The following is a 16322-nucleotide window of genomic DNA, read 5'->3' as shown; positions in this document are numbered from 1 at the left end:
CCATTTCATTCTTGGATGCTTGTAGATGTATGATTAGGGTCTTTATCCACTCGGAGGAGTCATGACCTGTAACTAAGACTTTCATTCATCTGTCCAAGGAAAAGCATTTTGCCTCGAGTTTATGAAAACTCCATCTGTCTTTGTGTCCAATCCGTGGTCATTTTTTGTGTTGCTTCTATGCCCAGTTAGTTTGGTCATGGTCTGAACTTCTTAAACTTCCTAATGATATAAGCCATGATGGCAAATGGTACAAGACCCTTTCCAAGCATCATCGGCTTGGAAAGGGTTTTGTACCATTTGCCTAAGATAATTCTTTTCTTTCTTCTTCTCTTCTCAGACATCTCTCTTCATTTCCTTCTCTGTTTGATGTGATGCACTCATCGATATTAAAGAGCACAAAGAGTTCCCTTCCATTTAAATCTGGTGAATGCCTGAGAGTGAAGCTACCCTGATACTGAAAACCAAAAACAAAGGTTAGCTTGAAATATTGTAATCTACCATTTATCAACGGTTCTAATGGGCATCAATCATGTTGTTCAAGCCATTTTAGGATCCTTTTTTTTTTTTTTTTAATCTTTCACAGAATGTTTTATTCTGCTGCAAAACAAATGTATTTGCTACAAGCATTGATGCCATTCTTAAAATAACACCCTATGCTGGTGTCACATGCAGGTATCATATGTCTACAGCTATTGACATAGGGAAGAGTGGTCTAGCAATCTATACTGTAGGAATCATGTAGTGAACTGCTTTAAATGCATTCTGTGTAGGTGGTTATACATTTATTTAAATAACAAGCTTATAGAGCACTGCACACACCATGTTTAGCCTCCTGAAAAAGAAATGTACCAGCAATCCTTCCAATAAAGATGACTGATTGTTTTTTTAATATTTCCCATGTGCATTAGTGCACATTTTCAGATATAAAACAAGTCCAAATGATGCATAAAAATGTGCATGAAAAAACAAAAGGCTGCTGTACGCTACACGCCTTTTCATAAAGTTAATAAAATTCTCTAGCACTTATGATTATTCTGTAATATTTATGCATGGCAACCTTAAAAATAAATGCAAAAACTGGAACAGTGCAGTCTGATGGGCATGCTTTAATAAAATATGGATTAGGTCTAACATAGTTACCATGCAGAAACACATGAAAATAGCTCTTCTTTGTATTGATAGTGCTAAAAATGCAGTGTTGATAATGAACTGAATGAACAGTGCACAAACATTTTGGAACAAACATGTTAATATGGAGACAGTGAACAATATGTCCAATAGAAAATTATAAATACTGCTCAACTGCTCCACTAATTAACAACTAAACCTTTAAGATGCACTGGGTAATAACCTAGGCTTATCTTATCCAGCTTTAATTACCCTGTTGGAAATAACAACTAAATAAAGAAGACAGGAGTCTGATTGTTTTCTGTGTTTGCAGCTTTATTCTGAATGTTTTGTTTCACAAAACAAAAAACATTCAGAATAAAATCTTTCTGTTTTGTCATTTCAGTAAAAATGTAAAGACGTTTTCTTGTTTTCTACAGTCATTGGTTTATTTTTTCATTGTGACTTCCTGTTTATAACGAACACTTTCTTTTATTCTTAATAGCCGCACTTCTCTAGTTTGTAAGGCATTATTGACCCACCTGAACTTTCTAGCAGTCGGACTGTTAGTGTTTTCATCTGGCGCCACCTTGTGGTAGTGCCTCGTCTCACCGCCTTTTCTGCACCCTTTGTTATCATTGGTTCAAAATGTCACCGTCACCTTCTTGACCAATGACACCAGCTCGCCTCTGTTCCATGCATGCTCCTCCCCCTTTGTTACAAACACAGACGCTCACACACACCAGCCTCCCCCCTCCCCACCCGTGATGCCAGCCACTCCGCGCCTGGACTGGTCTGCATGTTTTTTGAGGCGGTATAATCTGAAAGCGGCCGACATATTATGGAGCAGACGGCTTGTTGATGGAGATGTGGCGGTGCACGAAGAAAAGGTAATCACGTTTTGCATATTTATATATGCACTAATATCCTTCGGGCTTGTTCTTAGGTGACGGCGGTGACTCTCCCCTGCGCATGTGTCTGCGTGTGCGTGTGTGTAATCAGTGTATCGCTACATTGTTATGCATTCCCATTTGTTTTTCCTTCCTCTCGCAAATACTGCGATCACAGCTGGTCTCGGCGGCGGTGATGAATTATGATCGGCGTTAAACGAGCAGAGGAACACGGAGAGGGAATTCTGACTCTACGTAATCCATCTGGACATCAGGGGGGGAGATGAGGACCATGATGGCTTCGATGAAAGCGGCGTTTTTCTTGTTTCTGCACTGGGGTGAGTTCATCCGTACCTCTCTGACCATCTGTCACATGGTGGTACATTTGCGTGATTGCACGGTGACCGAATACACTGTTTATTTGCATATTCTTTACAGCAGGTGGCTTAATTTTCATGATTTGGTTCACCATGTTCTTGTTAGTTTGCTTTATCTTTGAAACATTCCTAAGCGCTGGAAATCCTTTTTCCCCTCATACCTGAAGTTCAAATGCAGAAAAAAACATACCAGGAAAGTCTACTATCAGACAGAACTCTTAGGGTGTGCGGGTGTGGCTTCCAGGAAGTCCTTAGGAAAGGTTGAGTTGAGTAGGAGACGGAAATAATGACTATATAATAATATTTTACGGTATATACTCCATAGTAATGCTCAGTAGTTGCTGGAGATTTGTGTAACTGCGAGTTTCTATGGTTTCTGTCCTTCCTGTGGACATACTACTGTTCCTTGTGAAATTTAAGATGCACTATTTTAACACGGAAGCGTTGTAGTTGAGGTGTTTCTTGCAGAGATATTGTTTTATAAAAGTATCAGACAAATTTGTGATACTTAAAGTAATGACTCATTGGATGTGCATTGGGGAAATAAACTGCAAATGCTTTTAGATTTATACGTCAGTTGTACAGTTTGACCACAGAGGGAGAACAGCATATGGATGACACAGTTTTTATCTCCATCACATTAGTCATAAGTCCAATTATCACATTTAAAAACTGGACGGGCAGGCTGCCTCTGGGAGAGATCCGTATTAGTCACAGGTTTGTGTTTTAACATGCGTTTCTATGTGGGGGTCTTGATTAGAAACTCAGGGGCCCCGTTGTTGCGCAGACAGTAATCCAGACAGTACTGAGCATCATGACAAGCTGCGGAGTCCCCCCAGTCCTATCAGCCCGAGCCCATTGTTAATTAGGACTTGATCCGCTTAAGCCTCTAGTCTCCCATGTCATTATCTGTGGGCGTGTTGTACTGGAGTGTAGCTCTGTGAGAAGGCACGGCTTGTTTTTGGACACTCGCGAGCGCACACAGACCAAAAGTGCCCGAACGCACTTGTCTCGTATTTCTAGTTGTTCAGGTAGTCATCATTCAGTTTCAGTGAGTCAAGAGGCTGTGTTAGCTGTCGGGGAGCTTTTGTTCAGTGTCACTGTGTGGGTGTGTTTTTGGTTGCATCACATTTGGATTTTCTGATGATGCTGATTCTCTTTGGCTTTTAGGCACCAAATGAAAAATGAACTTGTTTACTGAATAGTAAAGGTGCTTATCACCTCTGTTTTTGTATTTCTTTTCTTGGTTTAAAATGTTCTGAACCTGAATTATTGTTCCTCAAAAAAAAAAAAGTTATGTTATCTTTCCGGTGGCTGTCTGCAACAATCAATGTCTCAGCAAGCTACTAATGAAATTTTGATGAATTGATTATCTGTCTAACAAGTTGTCAACAACTGGCAAATGTCACTCCAAAACCAGTGAGTTATGTTTCATATAGGGGCTAAAATGTTCTGCAATGTGGAGCTCCGTGCTGCTTTGGAGGCCCGTGCATGGATCCTGCTACTGTTTGAAACCTGCATTTGTGTAATTAACTCACATGACATTTGTGTAGATAGTGTGAGACTTACCAGCTGGTGTCTCATTCTAAAAGCAAGCAAAACTTTGTTTAATGAAACATTTATTTGCAACCTACATTTGTCATCAACTAACTGTATTTTGTGTGAAAGTTCGTGTTAAAATCAGCAGCGTTATCTCATCTCAAAATTAGACTCTGTGTCAGTAATTAATATTTTGGAAAGTACCAAAAATAAGAGATAAAGGTCATCGTGTGACAAGTTTCAGGGCATGTGTCTTAAAAAAAAAGAGTTTGTGTTTAACCCCGTTTCATTGTGGTTCTGGGAATTTATGGGAAGCCAGACCCAGAGACTCAGAAATACAGTGATACTGCAACCCTGAAGCTGGCAGCTGTCACTCCTCGGGCACTCAAGGATGACGTGGAAGGAGCTTTACTCATTTTTAGGTTTACTTTAGCCTTGAGTAAGGTGTCCTCCCTCAATTTCACTGTGACTTCTAGTTTACAATTCCAGCTTTAGCTTATTCCTTCGCCATTTGCTAAATGCCTTTGATTTACTCTCAAAAAATTTGCTTGCGCACCTTGACAACAGCACTGTTTTGCAAATACAGTACTTACAGTTGATCCCTGTAATAGGCAGAAGTTAGTCCCAATTGCAGAACTACTAAGCATGAAAGCCAATTACCCAGTTTTTATTTGAAGAAGATAAAGGTCAGTTCTGCAGATCAGAGTCTGGTGTTGCGGCGTTAGCACACACAGTAAGAAGGTCTTGGGTTTGATTCCAGCATCTGGCCTTCTGTGTGGAGTTGGCACGTTCTCTCCGACTTCCTCTTAAAGTCCAAAGACATGGAATGCAGTGGGGTTAGTGGGGTTGGGTAAATCGGCCATAGGTGTGACAGACTAGCAACCTGTCCAGGGTGTTATATTCATCACATATAATCATATTTCTGTCACTGTATTTGGAAATGAAATGCTCAAATATGTGTTTGTTGTTAGTTGATTGATAGAAAGTAGAGTTGCAGCTGTTTTATGCATCATGACCCGTTTCTTTGACCTTGCATGTTTCATTTCAGATTTTTCTAATATCCATTCCATTCTTTATACTTACAAACCATAAATATAATACAGCCACTATCAAATTTACTGTGAATGTAGAAATCTCTGTGTATAATACTATGGCCTAACAATATTAAGGAGCTCACTGAGATTATTTTATTTGTTGAGCATGTTTTTCTGTTTTGAGGAAGCTCACCCAGAGCGCCAGCACGAGTGTTTCTTCTCTGCAGCTGTTTAAAGTATTGATTCGCTGTTAGCCAGCCATCAGCTCAGGATATCGATCACTGAGTCCATGTACCAAACACGCCACGACGGTTTGACACCGTTTCTGTTTCCGGTCTTTCACACTCACCAGATGTGCCATTTTTCCCCATTCTGTTGTGTTTTTCTTTTCCAGTGCTCCAGCATGCTCTGTGCCGTCATGTTGCTGTCCCTGCTGGACCCCTCTACCGTGTCGCTGGCTTCCCTCTCTCCCTGCCCTGTGCTGTGTCAGGATATGAAGGCTCACGTACACAAGACTTTGAGTGGTTTTTGTTTAGGGACGATGCTGCCGGAAGGCAGATGGGAGTCGTGTCCACCAGGGACAAGGGTTTCCCTTACGCCCCGTTCCAGGCACGTGTGACGAGTGGGGAGGTAAGAGTGGAGCGGGATTCAGGGGACAAGGTCCGGCTGATCATCCAAAGGCTCCGGCCTGATGACCAAGGGAAATATGAGTGCTATACTCCCAGCACAGACAGCTCCTATCAAGGGAACTACAGTGCCACAGTAGCTGTCAAAGGTAAGACATGAGCTGACTCAAAGTTCTTACAGGTATATAAAAAGCTGCCGTTATTATACCTGATATACTCCTGTCACTGTCAACAAATGTCTGTCCCAAAGCTCATTGTTTCCTATCAGAGATGTCACACACACTGCATTTGTTAGGCTTATACTTGCCCATGTTGTTGGTGTAGCCACAAAAGTTTACAGTGGCAATAATTTTGGGCAACACTGGAGGTTTTTGGTCCACAGGAATAAGATGAGTCATGCATTGTAGATCAGTTCATTCTTTCCTTTCCGCCTTTCCATGCAATTTTATTATGTTTGTATAAAGAATATGAACATATCCAGGCCTGGTCTGGTTCCCGAAACCAGGAAGTCATGAAGTCTATAGAAAGTGAAACCTTTGTGATGCAGCACATGAAAAGAATCCAAGCAGGGAATCATTAACAACTGAACTTTCCAATATTTCCAGTGTTTGTCGCAACTTCACAGTCTGCAAATATCTCTCGAAACTACGCTTGGAAAAATGTCTTACTGAGGGAAAACCCCACTCAGCACATCCACACGTCTGTGGATGCGACCAAGACGGTGGAATTTGATGCTGACAACCTTCATGTTTTGGCTGTGTGGACTGTGATTGAATTGCAGCTTTTTGTAAATGTAGTGGAGTTTTGACCAGGAGTTTAATCATTTGTAAATGTATTACAGCTGAATATTTATCCATTTATAGTTCCCAAACCACAATCGTTCAAAGGACAGACACAGTCTGATGTCTTTGAGTTAAAAAGTCATCAAAAACAAAACATAAATAGATAAATGAAACATGAAAACGTTGCGCGTGAATAAAATGGCTTAACCCTTAACGGGACAGCGTCTCATCATTTTAGGGAAAAACTGTTTTAAAAAGTCGGGGCTTGAGACTGAACTGGACACAACTGGAAATGTCAGCAATTGCAGATTTAAACCTTATTTAATAAAGTTTAATTAGATAGATTAAAAATGTGGGTATATATTGTTCAGAGAAAGTGTTCTTAGTTTGTAGAAAACACGTTTCTGTCTGCTGTTCTCTAAAGAAAGACTAGTTTTGGTGTTGAACTTATATCAGTGAGTAGAACTGTTGAATTTATGCCAGTCATAGTTTAGCTGTGATGTCTTCAGAAGTGGAGAACAAACTGTATGAGAAGCTTACATCGGCTGCTCGGTGCTACTCCAGCAGAGAGGATGTCATGTTTAGTGATTAAGTGCAACTTTAGGAATCCTAAGTAATTCTTTCTTCTCACCATCTGGAGTTTGTCTTTTTCTTTTCTGTTTCTATTTCTCCCTGAATTCTTTGCACTTATACCATGATTTATCTACCAAAGTAATTTGGGTTATTTTACTCCATTCAGTTATTTTTTTTATGAGTCATCTTCCTCGTGTTCTACTGAGTTTGCCACCTGTTAGTTTTGCAGCAGACTATCTTAGCAATAGCTCACTAATCCTCTCTTCCTTTGGCAAACCAAGTGCCCAAAGCCAAGGTGGAGGTAAAAGGCCTGGAGTCACTCTTAGCAGATACATTTCATGATTCACTTTATTGCTCTAAACATAGATGCATCTAAACACTACACAGGCATTAGAAATTGAATTTGACATATTTTCTCCTCCCATATGTCTCCTGCAGTGCTCTGTGTAATATGATTGTCTGTCTCTGTACACCCACAGTGATCCCTGACACGCTTCAGATCAGCTATTCACGCTCACTCACCGGCCAACCTGTGTCAGAGGGGGCTTCGTTAACCCTGACGTGCTCGGCCAGCATCCAATCAGAGCAGCTCACCCATCTGTCCATCACATTTGGGAAGCGTGGTGGTGCAGAGGGATCGCCCAGTGGGGCCGGAGAAGAGGTCAGCACCGTCAGAGAGATTATCTCCATTGACAAGCTTCTCGGGGTCGTTCCCGGACGTTTCTACAAGAAACGCTACGATGACGGGGAGATCACGCTGGAGAAAAGAAACGGCGAGGGCGGGCAGGGTGTGTACGTGATGAAGATGACAGCGGTGCAGCCAGATGACAGCGGCTCGTATTTCTGCGAGGCCTCACAGTGGATTCTGGACCCCAATCGATCGTGGCAGAAGATCGCACAGAGGACGCTGGATATTGGCAACTTGACCGTTCAGCAACTAGGTCAGTGTAACTCAGAAACTGCCCCAGTAGCTGTGCTGCCGTTTGACAAAGCTGTGATAGCCTGTGGCAAGTCCCAAGGTCGCAACAAACATATTGAACTGCAGCTCGTTGTTGAAACAACAGAAGCTGTAAAGCTGGTAATAAAGCCGCACAGCAGGTTGTTTATTTAATCATAAATTACACTGCAGAACAAACTGGAGAATAAAAGCAAAGCAGGAGCAATAAGACAAAGTCGTGTTTCTGCTGGTAAGTTTGAGCCTCTTGATTGTGTTTTTGTTGTTGCCATGGAAGTGGTGTCAGTCAGCCTGGGCTTGCAGGGCCTTTGGGTAAACTGGGCCCTGTCCAGATCCCAGGCTCTGGGTGTTTGTCTTAGTTATTCACTGGATGTCTAGCTTGCTGGGTGATTAGTTTGCTGACTAGCTGGATAAGCAGCTGATTAAATAGCAGGATGCACATTTGTATGCAGTTTGTTGCACTGTTTGCAACAATCTCACAGTTTAGCTTTTTCCTGGGACAATGGATTCCAATAATTACGGCTGTAACTGAAGACTTTTGAGTAATCCATTATCCCATTACTTTCTGGCCAGTGAAGAATATCTTCGAATCAGTATTTTAATAGCTTTTATTGTCATATTGCAAGATCGAGAAGGTAAGCAATTCTTACATTTGGCCATTTCTTTTTTTTTTTTTTTAGTTTTTGCATTTTTCAGCCTAACTCATTCATCTTGTTGATTTTTCAGGTGGATTTAAAAGGTTAATAGAAGGCTGCCTGTCGCTTTGCTGTTTGGCTCATTTTAAATTCTGAGGCGCTTTTGTAGATTAAGAGGATTAAGTAATCTCTTGTTCTCACATTGGCTTTTCTGGGCTGGATTCCTTGAAAAAGAGCACAGGTGTGTCTGTCGGTCCTCCCTCGAGCACATCTCTAATGCGCTGCAATGATGCATGTTTTGTAAGTTTTCTAATAGAAAAATATGGAGAATATTTTTTGCTCCTTTTAAAAAAATGGGTCACATTGTGTTTCTTCAGGAAAAATAATTGGTTGAGTTAAAGCTCATCAGAGCTCATCAATGCATGCATTGTTTATTTGTTACACTGGCACTCACTGACGAGCGCCATTTGGTTTTGTGTGTTCTGGCCTCTATTGTCTAACTAATACAATAGGCTGACGCATCTCCTTTTGTTGACATGGATGTCTATTATTGAGAAGCATCGTTAGTGTAGAGAAGTTTTGTGGTTAGAAGAGGCTTTGCACACACAAGCGGCTTATACTCACATGTTTTGTACTGCGCTATTTCAGTTAAAGGCTCTTCAGTTGTTGAGTGCAGTAGATTATTTAAAATGTTACAATAAATACTGTGTGACAGTGGCTTATGTACGTGCACATAAATACCCACTTTTCTTTCATGCATATGTACACGATACAGTGTTGGACAGTATTTAAGAACGGAACAAAAAGTGCGGCAGCAGGCGATTTATGGGTTCGTGAGCTGGCCCCACCCACACCAACCCAGCACACACTCGCAAAAATCTCGCAATTTTGATTGCGAGATATAAAATGACGTCTTGCAAACACATGCTAGATCCTCATCTTATGACCAGTGATAGGATTGGAGAAAAGCTTGCACAATGGGGCTCTGGGATCACTAGTTAACCAAGAAATACTTCAAACACGAGAAAGGGAACTTTCATAGTGGTGTTTTGTTCTCCAGTACTTAAAATCAACCAGTGTTTTCACAATGCTACATTTGCCACCGTTGATACAGCATCTATATACAGCCCCAGGTTCCCCAAAGGTTGTGACGCTGTGTAAAATGTAAATAAAAATAATATAGACCAATTCGAAAACCTCACTAAGATATTTTATTCACAGTTGAACATAGAAAACAAATTGAATGTTTGAACTGAGCAGAGCAGCTGCTGGACTTTTCAGTCGATGAGAGGTGTGGACTGCAGCCAGGCCATTTCCCACCCATACTGTTGTAATAGCTGAAGGAGGTCAGTATTGAAGGCCCTCCCATCTGGATGGGAGAACACGTTGCTGTAAAAGCTGTGTATACCCTTCAGCATTGATGGGTCCATAATGCACTTCCATACCATCAGAGATGGATAGTTTTAACCTGCATGTGTGGATGGCACAGTGAGCTGTGTTCACAGACAGCGATTCATGGAAGTGTTTCTGGGGACAGACTCGTGCCTGTTTTTAATCTGGTGCTGCCCGAGGGCCCAAAGACCACAGACATCCAATATTTGATGATTTTCATCCTCTTGCTTTGCACACAGAGATTTCTCTGGATTCTTTTAATCTTATGATGACATTATGTAGTGCATCTTCTGCAGATCTGTGACCCTCTGACCATCTTTACTTCTGAGAAACTCTGCCTCTAAGATGCTCTTTTTACACCCAGTCATGTTACTGACTTGTTGCCAATCAGCTTAATTAGTTAACAAAATGTTTCTCCAGCTGCTTCTTCTTAGTTGCACTTACTTTTCCAGCTTTTCTTGAGACATGTTGCTGCCATTAAATTCAAAATCAAAAACTATTTTTTTCATGGCAACATTTGATATGTTTTCATGTTTCAAATAAACAAAATAAATCACACAAACAAATCTCCTAAAAAAAAAAACAGCAGCAGATGAACTCAGCCTGCGCCTACACTCATCCAACCCTTACACTCTATTACCTGCACAGGTAGAAGTATTGTTAAAGTGGTTACTGTTAGTATTGTAATATTTTATTTTTTAAGTACTGTTGTAGTCACGTTAGGTTTAAGTCTTTTTTTTGCTTGTTTTATTTCGACACACTTGATAGGTGATATCGATTTTGTCCCGGCCATTAAATATGTGCGGTACAAAAGAAGCTACACTAGCCTTTCAGCAGAGGTGATACCTGCAGTACATTTTTCCTGTTGTAGTCCAGATTAAATGCTGTTTGCAGCCATCCACCAAGAAGATTTACTGGTACTTAAACTCTGTCTCGTCCTCTCTCCAGCCGAGTCGCTGCGTGTAACATCCTCGCCCACAGGGGAGGTTACTCTGCAGATCGGTTCCCCTCTCATCCTGACCTGTGAGATTTTGGGGCTGCCGCCTGAAGTCAACTCAGGCCTGCTGGTTCAGTGGATGAAAAGGGGATCCACAAGCAGCGATTCAGTCGGGGCCGGAGGAGTCGAGGTAATCTTGTTATTCTGTTAACGTTTTCAGACCAAACGTTCTTAGACCAAAGTTTGAGTCAAAATGTAAATGAAGTACGTATGTGTTCCTCTCAACCATCGACAGGTAAATGTGAAATATTTTCAGGTGTTTCTAGTCTAACCCCTCCTGGCGCATCTTGATATCTGTTAAGGTGGAGGTGGCCCAGATGACCCCGAATGGCATTGTGAGCTGGGGGGATGACCTCAGCAGAGCTAGTGGCGGGTCTATGGAGAAAGCAGCAGAGGGAAAGTACTCTCTGAAGCTCTTCTCAGCTCAGCCTGCCGACTCAGGGGTGTATCGGTGCGTGGTGAGTGTGTACGCCGGAAGAAGAAACCCCGGACAGTCTGTGCCCGCAACACTCACCCAGCGGTCGGAGGGAGTCACCGTCAACCTGAAGACAAAAGGTGAGACTCTGCAGTCACACATGGGCTGAGATTACTGGAATGCTCCAGTTTAAGCCATAGTCACACATGAACTGTGGACGGTGCTGGGAAGGCTATGAGGTAATCTGCTTCAGATGTTTGCTCAGGACTGGAAACCCTTGCTGTGGTTCATGCGTGGGAGCTGCCTCGGTGTAGCGCGCAGGAGGCCAGACATATGCCGTACCTCTCGCTGGCTATGAACTCACTGCACAATTACTCGCTCAAAAGGCTGATTAATGTCCGGTCGATCACATCCAATATTTGCAACCACGCTAGCAGCAGGGTTTCCACGTTGCTCCAGACATTCAGGATGAATGCTGCATGTCATTTCCTGTAGTCTCACTGACTTTTCAAATTTGGTCACTTTTGAAATTTCTAATCCTTGTTTGTCACCACGGACTGACATGGAGTTTGGTACAAGCATTCACGTCCCTGGGTGAAGGCTTTTAGTCTCGTTCGTTCTGTTGTTTATCATATTGACTTTTCAGGAACTGCTGTATTGTTTTAAACGGAGAAATGATTTAAATTTGCAGATTTATTGAGTGTCTTGGTGGCCTGGAGCTCTGGGATGTGGGCCATTTGGCTGCACTCTGCTGTTGAAATCTGCAACCGTATACTAAAATCTCTTTCCCAGCTTCACTGATATCTCTCTAAGTTTCTAATGTATTTTTAAAATTTGTAAAATATTCATAGTTCTCTGCTGTGTTATAGATTTCATTCTATATGCATCACTTTTACTGAAATTCTTTTAATAAGCCAGTTTGGTTTTCTTCAGCTGTGTGTGATTTTCTTTTTATTTAACAGCATGTTGGCTAAACTTCCGTCTGCTCCTACAGTCATTCTTTAACTTTGCTTAGTTTGTCTTCTATAAAATGTTTTTCCTCTTTCTTCCACAGATGTCCTGGTTACAGCCGTGGCTCAGCTCCCTCGTGGCCCTTTACTGAAAAGAGGCAGCACGGTCACGCTAATCTGCAACACCACCGTGACCACCACAGGTCCCGCCCAGGTTCAGGTGCACTGGCTGCGCTGGGCAATCCCTGAACCAGTTATCAAGAAGGCACCTGACACTGTGATGCTAAAACCTCCTGCTCCACCAGAACCCAAGCTGATAGCTTCCCTAATGTACAACGGTGTTTCAAATATCTACATCAACCATAGCGAGATTAGCATCGACCGCCTGTCAGTTAATAGCTACAGACTCAGGGTTCACATGGCAACGAAGGATGATCAGGGCATGTATGCCTGTCATGCTGAGGCGTGGGGACAGGACCCGCATGGAGGCTGGTACAGAACAGGAGCCAAAGCAGAGTCAAATGCAGTCAATGTTTACTTATATGCCAGAGGTAAGTGTTAATCTAATAATCTAAATTAATATTAATAATGTAATAATAGTAATCTGTATTATGGGTCTTATTACTACATACTTTGTAAAACAAATTGTAGTTTTACCTTTCTGATGTGTAAGCTCTGCATCTTACAGGCAAACGTGCATGTAGCCTGATTGCCACTGTAAGGGTAATTGAAGCCCCATAAGGAATAGCTAACCTGTGTATGTTGAACTTGCTTCATTGTGCAGGCCAAAGTGAGCACGGTGGGAGCTGAGCAGCTCCTGATTGAGCTAAAATCAAGGAAAGGGTCAAATAGGAAACCTTTGGTCCCAAACTGGAGGTTGGCCAGAGGATGGCTTTTTGTCTGGATTGATTTCACCCTTGATACTTTCCCTGATCTCCGTAGCAAACTCAGAGCTTGCTTCTCTGTATTTACATCTTAAACTGTACACACACCTAAGATCTGAATCCTTGACAGCAACAATTAATTTCAGCTAATGGTTGAACCACCTACCCTTGTTTAAGGGAAAAATATGTGGTGTATGTAGAATAAAGCAAGCGTGGGCTTAAATAGAGGTCTTGCTGTGCTGGTAGAGGAATCCCAGTTGGAGGAGATTACACATTAATCTTTCTGCATGTTTATCCTCTGCTACTGTACATATGCAGGTGGCTGGATGGGGGAAAAAAATCTTCACTGTATCTTTGGTGCATGTATTGTTTGACAAATCAGGTGTCTTACTATGTATAATGATATAGAATATTAGTCAAAAGCACAAGCACGATATTTTTGGGTTAGTTGAGGACCTTTTTCTGTTTGCCAGAGCATTTTTAGGCCATTGTGACTTAATGCAGCTGTTAACTGAATCACCAGAGCGGCGTGGTTTCAGTGGCACAGTCCATTAACTTGGCATTTTAGAAATGATTTTCCTTTCTCTTTTATTCAAATGTCAATTATCTGATTAATCAAAGCAGGAGATTAATGTTCTTATATTATCCACGTCGGCTAAAACATCGACCCACCTTTTTGTTTTGATTTAAATAAAGCTCATTTTTTTCATAGCTCTCCAATATTCATCCACATCAGATTATATCACCGCACTGCTCTCTCTCATTTCCTGTTCTCCTCAGCTGCTGACCTCCTCCTCATCCCTTTGGTGGTTGGCGTCTCTTCAGCCTTGTTTGTCGGCATCGTCATCATCGCAGCGGTAACTTGCTGCTTCATGAAGCGCCTGGCGAGGCAGCGCGCTCGAAAGTAGGCGTCCGGCGCCGTCTGTAATCTGATTGTTCACAAAGTCTTGGAAGAAATGGCCCATAAAGTAACTTCAAGAAGAAAAAAAACGAAGTAGAAAATGACTTTCGTCACCTCGTTGGTTGTCTTTCTGTGTTCTGACCTACATGTTTAACGATCAATGCCAAAAAAATTCAGTTTTATACTTTCTTGTATTTTTATATCTGAAACATATTTTCTTGATAAGCACAGTGCGCTAGGCTTCTGCCGCCACAGTTGCACTGCAGTCTCAAGCGTGTTATTTCTTTTGAGCCAACTTGCCCCCAACATATTGTTACAGCAGGATTGAACCACATGCTACTTAACTCATCAGATGCTTTCTGTGATGCTGCGTATTAAGGTCACTGTCTATCGACTCATGGTGCAAGTTCCCCACCAACAAAGACCGTTCTGTGTTTCCGGGATTTGTTTTTGATACTGTTCCAGTTATTCCTTCCTCAGAGTGCATGTTCTTCTTTTTACACAAAAGCTAACAATGTCTAAATGTACATGCATGGTTAAGGCGCTGCCGCAGACAGTCATCGGATTGCTGGTGGGAGCAGTTTAGCCTCTGGAAAGTTAATACGAGCAGGGATGTTCCAGCAGCGCTCTGCGTGTAAACAAAGTCTTTGTCTGTTACTTAATAAGGAAGCTGCTGGCTGGGGACTTTCTGACGCTGTCCGACTGAGTACTTCATACTTGAGTTTTCTCTTAGGCTGACAGATTTGTATAGATTTGACAAAGAGAAGACAGAAGATATACCCACAATGCACTGGGCTGAAATGTGTAAATACTCTGTGGAGTTTAGCTGTTTTATTTTCTTAATGCGTTAAGATTGTGCCGTTGCACCATTTTTATTTGGCAAGCACCTGTGTTTTAAGATTCTGTGCAGCAGACTACTCTGCTTTTTTAAAGCACTTGGAGAAAAAGCAGGGCTGGAATGTTTTTACTTGATTTTCTTCCAGCTGAAGTTATTTCGTTGCTGTTTTTCTTTCTTTTTGTGGGATTAATGGCTCCTAAGCTCCTGTTAAGTGACTGAGATAGAAAACTATACTGTGACAAATAACCCCCGCGTTATGGCGGGTAACAGGAAAACTGTTGTGTTGCGTAACGTCTTTTAGGAGTCTCATCCCTGAGGTGAAAACTTTTTCCAAGCAGTGCAGTCATATGACGAGACAGTGTAGTAAAAACTCACTATAACCGTCATCATTGTTATCGTGTGGTTCAGGCCATACATGCCTGCTGCCAACACTTATTATGACTATAGCTGCTAACCCACAAAGATTTACAGTGTCTGCACACTTAAAACGGGTGAAATCTATCCTCCTCTTCCCGTTGAAAGTAACACTTAAAAAATAGTTTGGTCGTGCAAGCGGGCCTGTACTGTGCGATCATTTAAGGATAGATATATATTCAGCGAAAAGGAGAGGAAAGCAACATTAGTTATACTTGTGGCTCTCTCATTAAAATGACTAGTTGTTTGACATTTCTAAATTTGATTACCCTGAGCTTTGCTTTCTCACTTTATCTCGACGTTCTGTCTTTGTTGGAGTCTCTAGATCTCCCTGAAACCCTGATTATAAATGTTGGTCACAAACATCAGGGAATAAAATCACAGCTCTGCTTGCTTCCTGAGCCACTTTGTTCCAGATCAAGTGCTCAAAGCTGATTTGTTCCCCCACATACCCGCCCACCACACGGCTACATTCACACGCACACACATGCACGTGCACATCCTAGCAGCACAGGGTAGCGTTTGCTGGCTGGTATTTCAAATGAGAGAAAGTGAGTATCTGCGTGTTCGTCTCTAATCCCTGTTTATGGCTGCAGTGTCCTGCTGCCCTTCCCCCACCCTGTGTTTGACAGTCGCTTGACTCACACTCGATTCATTTCAATCTGTGTTCCCTGAGAATTACCGCCAGCTGTAAGCGCTGATGCGCATCGCGTGCAGAGTATCAGAACTTCTGTATCAGTTGTGTTTTTGTCGGCAGTTGTATTAAACCCTTTGATGGAGGTGTTATGTTTTGTTTGGATTGTCTACTCTGCTTTAATACCACAGATCCTGAATGCGTCTTACTGCCTTTTAAATATACGAAGGCTGTTTTTCTTTTGCTCAATTTGTTACTTATGGTGCTTTGGCAGACCTGCCAGTTGGTACGACCAATAAACCACTCTGGGTCACCTTGTGCTTTATTTTCTGCTGCTTAACAAACATCTGTTTTCTGCAGACAGCTTGGAAATGGATGC

The 16322-nt window shown here is 42.0% G+C and overlaps 1 protein-coding gene across 1 annotated transcript; it reads left to right on the top strand.

The window, feature by feature from the left end:
- The first annotated feature begins 1838 nt into the window (after window positions 1-1838).
- igsf8 (immunoglobulin superfamily, member 8) lies at window positions 1839-16256 on the top strand. Its single transcript, XM_085407545.1, has 8 exons — window positions 1839-1997; window positions 2176-2335; window positions 5342-5722; window positions 7408-7869; window positions 10859-11037; window positions 11210-11462; window positions 12377-12823; window positions 13937-16256. The coding sequence occupies exons 2-8, from the start codon at window positions 2281-2283 to the stop codon at window positions 14062-14064; spliced, it is 1905 nt and encodes a 634-aa protein (XP_085263671.1). The 5' UTR covers window positions 1839-1997; window positions 2176-2280; the 3' UTR covers window positions 14065-16256.
- The last annotated feature ends 66 nt before the right edge of the window (window positions 16257-16322 follow it).

This window comes from Rhamphochromis longiceps, linkage group LG5 (assembly GCF_057381845.1).
Source record: "Rhamphochromis longiceps isolate RC_006_pf linkage group LG5, R_longiceps_female_GT1.1, whole genome shotgun sequence".
Taxonomy (NCBI): domain Eukaryota; kingdom Metazoa; phylum Chordata; class Actinopteri; order Cichliformes; family Cichlidae; genus Rhamphochromis; species Rhamphochromis longiceps.
The sequence above is the reverse complement of the archived record's forward strand: the minus strand, read 5'-3'. Positions and strand labels throughout refer to the sequence as shown.

What these genes read in the sequence shown, in the direction of transcription:
- igsf8 (XM_085407545.1), top strand. Translation starts at nt 2,281, where the DNA reads ATGAGGACCATGATGGCTTCGATGAAAGCGGCGTTTTTCTTGTTTCTG. An exon ending in TTTCTTGTTTCTGCACTGGG is followed by an intron (nt 2,336 to 5,341) that starts GTGAGTTCATCC and finishes TTTCTTTTCCAG; the next exon opens with TGCTCCAGCATGCTCTGTGC. An exon ending in CTTGACCGTTCAGCAACTAG is followed by an intron (nt 7,870 to 10,858) that starts GTCAGTGTAACT and finishes TCCTCTCTCCAG; the next exon opens with CCGAGTCGCTGCGTGTAACA.